The 10000-nt window shown below is 48.0% G+C and overlaps 1 protein-coding gene across 1 annotated transcript in view; it reads right to left on the minus strand.

Annotated features, from left to right (window-relative positions):
- si:ch211-198m17.1 (uncharacterized) overlaps positions 1–6296 on the minus strand; it is a 12862-nt gene extending 6566 nt beyond the window's left edge. The window contains exons 1-13 of the mRNA XM_056608418.1: positions 6217–6296; positions 5622–6072; positions 5246–5355; positions 5058–5116; positions 4827–4963; positions 4574–4708; positions 2715–4370; positions 2491–2565; positions 2104–2202; positions 1720–1829; positions 761–819; positions 534–664; positions 279–413 (exon numbers count right to left, since the gene is read on the minus strand). Coding sequence (XP_056464393.1) covers positions 279–413; positions 534–664; positions 761–819; positions 1720–1829; positions 2104–2202; positions 2491–2565; positions 2715–4370; positions 4574–4708; positions 4827–4963; positions 5058–5116; positions 5246–5355; positions 5622–5646 — 2731 coding nt within the window. The 5' untranslated portion in view covers positions 5647–6072; positions 6217–6296. The remainder of the gene's footprint in view (positions 1–278; positions 414–533; positions 665–760; positions 820–1719; positions 1830–2103; positions 2203–2490; positions 2566–2714; positions 4371–4573; positions 4709–4826; positions 4964–5057; positions 5117–5245; positions 5356–5621; positions 6073–6216) is intronic.
- Positions 6297–10000: the final 3704 nt, after the last annotated feature.

Raw genomic sequence — 10000 nt, forward strand, 5'->3', positions numbered from 1 at the left:
AGATGAAGACAGTTTGTGAGGCACTTTAACTGCTCTATGGAAAGTACATCCGTCTTTTCTGGGGGGCCGGTGAAGACATGAGCCTTGTGTGTGTGCTCTGCCCCATCTTCTCTCTGTGGGTTGTGTATATCGTCTGGGCACTGAGTGGATATTGAGCTCAACTAAGCAGTCGTAAAGCGGTAACCTTAGCAACCACAAAATATACCAACACTCAATCTGTGGCTACTGTAGCCAGCCGATTAACTATAGCTATGGAGCGACTTGTTTGTGGGACTTACCGCTGCAGCTCTTGCTAGAGAAGACGTTTTGGATGAAGCCTTCTTGACAGGAACACTGTGCAACCCCATTGAGGCTCTGGCATTTAGTAGACATGGAATCACAGGGAAGAGGCTGCCTTAAACACAGCTCGGTGGCTGAGGACAAACACAGGGAGAGGGAATGAAAAGCAGCGTTTAACAAGTTGACCATTGGGCTTCTGAGCACATTGGCAATGTCCTGCTGGAATAAGCATGTGGTCTGCATCACGCACGCACCGGTGAATATGGTGTCGTTGAGCAAGCCCCCCGAGTTCTTGATGCCGTCGACTATGGCCGTGTTAACGGATTTTTGAGTGGCGTTGGAATTCTGGAATACGTTATTGACCGTTGCTAGCACACTGCCGCGCCTGGAGTCCAGAGGAAACAGTCAGTAGAATCAATAGATGATGATTGATCCCCACATAGTCGCCAGTGGAGTACAGGAGAAAAATAGAAAAACTTACGCCAGGGAAAGAACTTCGGACCTCACATATCCAGGCGTGTCAGCGAGGAATCCTCTGAGCTGTGATGTCAAAATAAGTATTTGTTATTATAGTACCCCTTGATGGAGAAAGGGGCATGTTATAGCCCACTGGTGGAGAGAGGAGCATGTTATAGCCCACTGAGGGAGTCAGGGACATGTTATGGCCAACTGGTGGAGAGAGGGACATGTTATAGCCCACTGATCAGTCCCTCCAGAAAAACGCGATTATGCGATCGCATAATTCAACGCATAATCAGCCAAAGTCTGCATATTCATGCGGGGGCCGCATTTTTTAAAATATGCCGGACTTTCGCAGCATAAATTGCTGATTTCTCTTGCATGATTTCATAATCCCTGCATTTTCGTTGCAAAAAAGTCGCATATATCTTAGCAGAAAGTTGAAAAATGTTGCATTTACTTCACACAAGAGCAGCCATTTCCCCCTGTTGCCATGGGAACGTTATGAAGTGAAGTAATTAGTAATTACGTGATGTGAACTCGCAAGTTTCCGCATTTTTTCCCAGTTCCCGCAATTTTTGCAAGTTCCCGCAGTTCCATCGCATAAAATTGCATAAATATGCCGCAGATTTCATCGCATTTTTTAAGAAAACATGACGCACAATCAAGGATTTTTGGCCGCAACAATCACAAAGAATTGCCACATTTTTTTGGAGGGACTGACTGATGGGGATAGGGAAATGTTATAGCCCACTGATGGAGCGATGGACATGTTATAGCCCACTGATGGAGCGATGGACATGTTATAGCCCACTGATGGAGCGATGGACATGTTATAGCCCACTGATGGAGCGATGGACATGTTATAGCCAACTGATGGAGCGATGGACATGTTATAGCCAACTGATGGAGCGATGGACATGTTATAGCCAACTGAGGGAGAGAAGATAGGGTTCGACCCATTTTTCAATGACGACCTACCTCACTGGAAATTTTGGCTGAAGTTTTCCGGAATATCTCGGAGGAACTGTTGGCCATGTCGTCAACAAAATCCAAACTGACGATATGAAGCTCTCCAGGGAAAACTTGAGCTGAGTCGAAGGAGAAGCAAGAAAGATTTAAGATAATAATAACAAAAACAATAATAATAGTCAATTTGTTTTATGTAGCACTTTTAAAAAATTCAAAGACGTTTGAGGATGACATCAATAAGGCGATCGTTATCCTCATTCTCATTGTCGTCAACATCATCATCATCATCATACCCATCATCATCACTGTCACCATCGTTATCCACAACCCAACTGGATACTGATTATGATTATTGTCATAAACAGAGGAAGAATTACTTGTCGTGACCCTTACCCGTTTCGCAGGTGCCATCCACCATGTAGCTCCCAGCAAAGCACTGACAGATCCCGTCCAGACAAACACTGTCAGGAGGGCACGAGACGGCAGGGCACACTGATGACAGAAAGAGAAGGTACTCACACACTTAAAGCTAGAGGAGGCAAGATGGAGAAACCGGCTCCCTCCACTCAATGATTAAGCTATTGCCAGACGTTTAGTTTAGCTTGGGCGATGAGACCTTGTTTGTTGTTTATTTGTTTTCTTGCAAAGAGGGCTATGTGGTTTGACCTAAATATCCTCTTGTTCCTCCCACCTATCACCAAAATCATCTTCATTATAGTTACATTTTCAATAACTTTAAGTAAATTATGTGTTATTGCTGCATTCAACCCGGTTACTCACCTATTACTGGTGATTTGGTGGTGGTGGTGGTGGTGGTGGTGGTAGGAAGACCTGCTGTGGTTCCGTTGTTCTTTGCTGCAAGGTACGAAATATACAGAGATGGCATGAGATGGCAAAGAGTGACGCGTTAATGTTCTTCATTCAAGAAATCAAATCAAGAACTATGAAATCTACAATAAAAATTGTGATTTGAATTGTAGACTTTGAGAGGATTTGGTGCCAACCTGTCGTAGTCTGTGGTGTTGAAGAACCAGGGGTGGAGTTGTTCCCAGCTGGGCCTTGGGTGGTGCTACCTGAGGGTGGTGTTGAAGGACCAGGGGTGGAGGTGTTCCCAGCTGGGCCTTGGGTGGTGTTACCTGAGGGTGGTGTTGAAGGACCAGGGGTGGAGTTGTTCCCAGCTGGGCCTTGGGTGGTGCTACCTGAGGGTGGTGTTGAAGGACCAGGGGTGGAGGTGTTCCCAGCTGGGCCTTGGGTGGTGCTACCTGAGGAAGGTGTTGGAGGGCTTGTTGTGGAGGTGTTCCCTACTGGGCCTTGGGTGGTGCTACCTGAGGGTGGTGTTGAAGGACCAGGGGTGGAGTTGTTCCCAGCTGGGCCTTGGGTGGTGCTACCTGAGGAAGGTGTTGGAGGGCTTGTTGTGGAGGTGTTCCCTACTGGGCCTTGGGTGGTGCTACCTGAGGGTGGTGTTGAAGGACCAGGGGTGGAGGTGTTCCCAGCTGGGCCTTGGGTGGTGCTACCTGAGGATGGTGTTGGAGGGCTTGTTGTGGAGGTGATCCCAACTGGACCGAGGGTGGTGTTTCCTGGGGTGGATGTTGGGAGAGGGCTGGTGGTGGAGGTGTTCCCCTCGGGTCCTAGGGTGGTGTTACCTAGGGTGGTGTTATCTGGGCTGGATGTTGGGAGAGGGTTGGTTGTGGAGGTGTTCCCATCGGGTCCTAGGGTGGTGTTATCTGGGCTGGATGTTGGGAGAGGGCTGGTTGTGGAGGTGTTCCCCTCGGGTCCTTGGGTGGTGTTACCTAGGGTGGTGTTTCCTGGGCTGGATGTTGGGAGAGGGTTGGTTGTGGAGGTATTCCCATCGGGTCCTAGGGTGGTGTTACCTAGGGTGGTGTTTCCTGGGGTGGATGTTGGGAGAGGGTTGGTGGTGGAGGTGTTCCCCTCGGGTCCTAGGGTGGTGTTACCAAGGGTGGTGTTTCCTGGGGTGGATGTTGGAGGAGGACTGGTGGTGGAGGTGTTCCCCTCGGGTCCTAGGGTGGTGTTTCCTGGGGTGGATGTTGGGAGAGGGTTGGGGGTGGAGGTGTTCCCCTCGGGTCCTAGGGTGGTGTTACCTAGGGTGGTGTTTCCTGGGGTGGATGTTGGGAGAGGGTTGGTGGTGGAGGTATTCCCATCGGGTCCTAGGGTGGTGTTTCCTGGGCTGGATGTTGGGAGAGGGTTGGTGGTGGAGGTGTTCCCCTCGGGTCCTAGGGTGGTGTTACCTAGGGTGGTGTTATCTGGGCTGGATGTTGGGAGAGGGTTGGTTGTGGAGGTATTCCCATCGGGGCCTAGGGTGGTGTTACCTAGGGTGGTGTTTCCTGGGGTGGATGTTGGGAGAGGACTGGTGGTGGAGGTGTTCCCCTCGGGTCCTAGGGTGGTGTTACCTAGGGTGGTGTTACCTGGGCTGGTAGACGTTGGAAGAGGGCCGGTTGTGGCGTTTGAATTTTCGGGCGGAGAAGTAGAGGGCCCAGTAACGTCTGTGCTGTTTTCTGTCGTATTGGTTGTGGCCGGGGTGGTTGTAGGACCGTAGGTGGAGGTATTCCCGGCGGGGTCTAGGGTGCTGTTGCCTGGGGTTGGGCTTGTCATAGGAGGGCTCGGTGTCGATGTGTTCCCAGCAGGTTCTGAAGTGTTGTTCCCTGGGGTGGACGTTGGGTGATTACTACCCCCTTACTAGTACTACTACATCTCATGATATTAATAATAATTATAATACACATATAAAAATAATCATTACTTTTATCCCTGAGCAACAGGTGATTTCCAGACAATAGCTCTAACTGCGGCTACTATAGCCAGCCCATTAAATACAGCTAATGAGTGAGTTGACTGCAGGTCTTACTGCTGCAGTTCCTGAGAGAGATGTTGTTTAGGATGAAGCCTTCTTTACAGATACACTTTACAACCCCGTTGTGGCTCGTGCAGTTAGTCGACAAAGAATCACAGGCAGGAGGCAGCCTTGCACACAGGTCAGTTGCTGAGGAAAACACAGGGAGAGGAAATCAAAAGCAGCGTTTAAAAGTTGACCATTGGGCTTTTGAGCACATAGAAAAGGTCCTGTCGAAATAGGCATGAGGTGTGCACCACGCACGCACCTGTAAATGTGGTATTGATGAACACTCCATTTGGGGGGGAGTTCTCGATGCCGTCGTCGATTGCAGCGTTAACGGATTCTTGAGTGGCGCTGGAATTCTGGAACACGTTATTGACTGTTGCTAGCACACTTCCGCGCCTGCAGTTCAGAGGAAACGGCGAGAATCAATGAATAATAGTTGATCCTCACAAGGTCGCCAGTGGAGTGCAGGGAGAAAAGTAGAAAAACTTACGCCAGAGCAACAACGTCGGTCCTAATATATCCAGGCGTGCTCCACAAGAATCCTCTGAGCTGTGACGTCAAAAGAAGTTTGTGTTATTATATATATATATAGACCCCTGGTAGAGAGAGGGACATGTTATAGCCCAGTGAGGGAGAGAAGATAGGCTTCCAAAGACCCTTTTTTCAAGGAAGACCTACCGCACTGGAAATATTGGCTGCGGTGGTCAGGAATATCTGCGAGGAACTGTTGGCCATTTCGTTCATAAACTCCAAATTGACGATATGAAGCTCTCCAGGGAAAACTTGAGCTGAGTCGAAGGAAAAGCAAGAAGGATTTAAGATAATAATAATAAAAAAAATAATAATAGTCAATTTGTTTTATAAAGCACTTTTCAAAAATTCAAAGACGCTTGAGGATGACATCAATAAGGGGTCATTATCCTCATTCTCATTGTCATCAACATCATCATCATCATCATACTCATCATCATCACTGTCACCATCATTATCCACAACCCAACTGGATACTGATTATGATTATTAACAACGAAGAACTACTTGTCTTGACCCTTACCCATTTCGCAGGTGCCATTCACCATGAAGCGCCCGGCAAAGCACTGACAGATCCCTTGCAGGCAAACACTGTCAGGAGGGCACGAGACGGCAGGACACACTAATGACAGTAAGAGAAGGTACTCAGCACACTTAAAGCTAGAGGAGGCGAGATGGAGAAACCATCAAGAATAAGCTAGACTTTGAAAGTATCCAACCTAAAAATGTCCACCCCTAAAAAGCCTCCCCCCAAAAAAACACATGACCAGCTTGCTAGCTTCAGCAATAGGTCTAGCTAGCCGTTTGGAAGACTCTGGTCATGCCTAATGAGTCCATGCAAAAAAATTCGCCACCATCACCAAAATCAGCCTCATTATAGGAACAATTACAATCAGGCATTCAATAAAGTTACTCGCCTATTCCTGGTGGTCTGGTAGTGGTGGGAAGACCTGCTGTGGTTCCGTTGTTCCTTTCTGCAAGGTACGTAATATACAGAGATGGTATGAGATAGCATAGTGTGGCGTGTTAATGTTCTTCATTCAACTAATTAAAGAACTTTGATATTTACATCAAAATTGGGATTTGACCTGTAGGCTTTAAGCGAATTTGGTGCCTACCTGACGTGGTCTGTGGTGTTGAAGGACCGGGGGTGGAGGTGTTCCCAGCGGGGCCTAGGGTGGTGTTATCTGGAGTGGATGTTGGGAGAGGGTTGGTTGTGGAGGTATTCCCATCGGGTCCTAGGGTGGTGTTACTTAGGGTGGTGTTATCTGGGGTGGTGTTATCTGGGGTGGATGTTGGGAGAGGGTTGGTTGTGGAGGTATTCCCATCGGGTCCTAGGGTGGTGTTACCTAGGGTGGTGTTTCCTGGGGTGGATGTTGGGAGAGGGTTGGTGGTGGAGGTGTTCCCCTCGGGTCCTAGGGTGGTGTTACCTAGGGTGGTGTTATCTGGGGTGGATGGTGGAAGAGGGCTGGTTGTGGAGGTGTTCCCAGCTGGGCCTAGGGTGGTGTTATCTAGGGTGGTGTTTCCTGGGCTGGATGTTGGGAGAGGGCTGGTTGTGGAGGTGTTCCCAGCTGGGCCTAGGGTGGTGTTACCTAGGGTGGTGTTTCCTGGGGTGGATGTTGGGAGAGGGCTGGTTGTGGAGGTGTTCCCAGCTGGGCCTAGGGTGGTGTTACCTAGGGTGGTGTTATCTGGGGTGGATGTTGGGAGAGGGCTGGTTGTGGAGGTGTTCCCATCGGGGCCTAGGGTGGTGTTACCTAGGGTGGTGTTACCTTGGTTTGGGATGGTTGGAAAAGGGCTGGTGTTGGAGGTAATGTTCTCGGGTGGAGAAGTAGAGGGCCCAGTTATGTCTGTGATGTTTTCTGTCGTATTGGTTGTAGCCGGGATGGTTGTAGGAAGAGAGGTGGAGGTATTCCCAGCAGGATCTAGGGTGGTGTTACCTGGACTGGTAGCGGTTGGAAGAGGGCTGGTCGTGGCGTTTAAATATTCAGGTGGAGAAGTAGAGGGCCCAGTAATGTCTGTGTTGTTTTGTGTCATATCGGTTGTGGCCAGGATGGTTGTCGGACCAGAGGTGGAGTTGTTCCCAGTGGGGTCTAGGGTGGTGTTACCTGGGATGGTGGGGGATGTGACAGGGCTGGTCGTTGAGTTACTGTTCGCGGGCGGCGAAGGAGACATTGGGCCAGTGGTGTTTTCCGTTGAATTAAACATGGTTGGTGTTGTTGAAGGAGCAAGGGTGGAGGAACCCTCATTTGGACCAGCGGTGCTGTTGGTGTTGGGGCTCACTGAAGATGTAGTATTCCCAGGGCTTGGTTCCATTGTATTTGACGGTGTGGTAGGTGTGGTTGTGGACGTCACCATGGAGATGGTGAGACGGCCCGGAGCTGTGTTCGTTGTGCCTGAGGTTCCGGGCGGTGAGGTGGGCAGAGCGATCGTTGTATCGGAGCCATCGGTGGGGCTCGTGTTCAGAGAGGACCCTTGGGTACTGCTGGATCCCGCTGTTATTCCTATGACGCAAACAAAAACAAACAATGAACACGGACCCTGAAATGTTGTCTCAAAGAAACCACCAGCGCACGAACCTAAGCCGTGAAGGTATAACAAACCAATTGAATTCATGCCTGTTTATAGCGTCACTCACATCCACACCATGGTAATAGAGCTAGCACTCTTAGTCAACAATAGCATTGGCCAACAAACCTATGTTTGAAGGTGGGGTTCTTAACGTTCCTAATTACTTCCTGTTTTAGGGAATGTTTGACCTTATATTTGTGTGTCCTGAAAGAGTCTCTGGTTGTTTAAACACTGAAAGGCCATTGCATTGCGTGACTAGGGAGATTAAACGCAAGCGAGATGTGTTTATGACTTAGGGATGGGTCAGGGGCTGGTTTCGGCCACCGTTCAGCATGGGGGCCCCACTGTGGCCTGAATTGATCTTTCGCTGGTTGCTTCCCTGTGGTGTGGTCACGTTCCAAGCAAAGCTACCTCTATACCCTTTGTCGGATGCCATTCACTCACCTTCCTAAGAAATTAAGGGTGGGAAAATGTGAGTACGCCCAACACAAACAGGTTCCGTCCGTACAATAGGGTGTCTCCCATGAGGAAGCTGTTATCAAATTGGGAAGGTATTTACAGTAAGCCCTACGTAATACAGTGTGGGCTGTGGTGCGTCTTATGGCCTAATTCTCCAGATTCAATTAATGTGGAAAAGCAAGTCACACACTATGAAACTGGGAACACACACACATACAAACAAACACATAAATACACACACACAGCCTCACAGACACAGATACACACACAACTAGACACGTTATCACACATACACATACAAACATACACATACATACAAACACACACACACACACACACACACAAATACACACACACATACATACACAAACACACAAACACACACACATAAATACATTTAAACACACCCGCACACAAAGCCATAAACACACAAGGGTCATCATAGATATGGTACTTGGCGGGAGGCCATGAACTCAATTTTCAGGTTAAATGCTATTCAAGGCCATTAGCTGTGCCAGGTACATGGACGATTATATGTATTTGCTAGGGTGTGATATCATGGTGTGTGTTTGTATCTGTGCGTGCGTTGATCTGTAACTATTTAATTAAGCTCCACCAATGTGCATCACACCCTTCAAAGAACACACAGGCTTCTGGTAAAACAAACTACTGTTTAATGTTGTCCCCAAACAATCAAACCACAACCACCAACATTTCCGCCATCATTATATTCACGTCATTCGTACATTGCTCTTGAGTACCTAATCAGCACTTGTTTCCGTGATTGGCATTTTTACTTTAATCCAAAAACAGTGTTTTGATGGCAGAGAGAGATCTCACACATGCCCTTAAACAGGACATTTATTTCCCATAGTTTTTCTAAATATGGTATTCAAGGTCTATTAACTGGCTGATCAATCCATCACGCTTCTGAGTGGACAGCCAGAGAGAGCAACCTACCCTCACTAGAGGGTAATCCATCATCATGTGTGGTCTTTAACCTCAAGACATCACCACGTACAGCTTCAACATGAGTCTCTCTCCAGAGATCATAGAATATCAGAGACCTTTTATGTAGATGAGCCTCACGAGAGGGTAATCTACCCTCAATAGAGGTTAACCTTACTTCACTAGCGGGTAACCTACCCTCACTAGAGGATAACCCACCCTCTCTAGCGGGTAGATTGTGAAATGGCTGGCAATAGGTAATCAACATCCAAGCTGTTGTTAAAATAGGGCAACCTTAATGAGCAAATCCATCACAGCTCTTAGCAATGACGACGCAAGGGGAAAAACACACACACACACACACACACACACACACACACACACACACACACACACACACACACACACACACACACACACACACACACACACACACACACACACACACACACACACACACACACTTCATATGCCAACCCAAAGGCATGCATCAACACTCAGATCAACCCATTTATAACACACAGACTCACACAGATAACACACAGAACAAGCGCATACGTCATTGTTCTCGTACAAGGAAGCTCTAAACAATATGTCCGCTGTGCACCAGGGCCATCTACAGTACATAAACCATAAGACACATGACATCATGTGTACACATTGGCCTCACTTTACTTCTTACCCCCCTTCTCATTTCCATACTAATCTGTAAACACTATGTTGTTCCTTCTCCATTCTCATCACAGGCTGCATGGAAATGAACCAGTGGCTCCGGTTTCTGCAGAACTGACCGGGCTGCATCATGTAAACAAGTAATTCTTTCCTCATTTTAAGCTTACCCAATGAGCTGGGCTCTTGGGGATAGTTCTGCATTTCAATATCTAGATGCCAATGAAAAGGAAGCATGAAAGTGAAGAACATGAAGAA

Source organism: Gadus chalcogrammus, chromosome 2 (genome assembly GCF_026213295.1).
Source record: "Gadus chalcogrammus isolate NIFS_2021 chromosome 2, NIFS_Gcha_1.0, whole genome shotgun sequence".
Lineage (NCBI taxonomy): Eukaryota > Metazoa > Chordata > Actinopteri > Gadiformes > Gadidae > Gadus > Gadus chalcogrammus.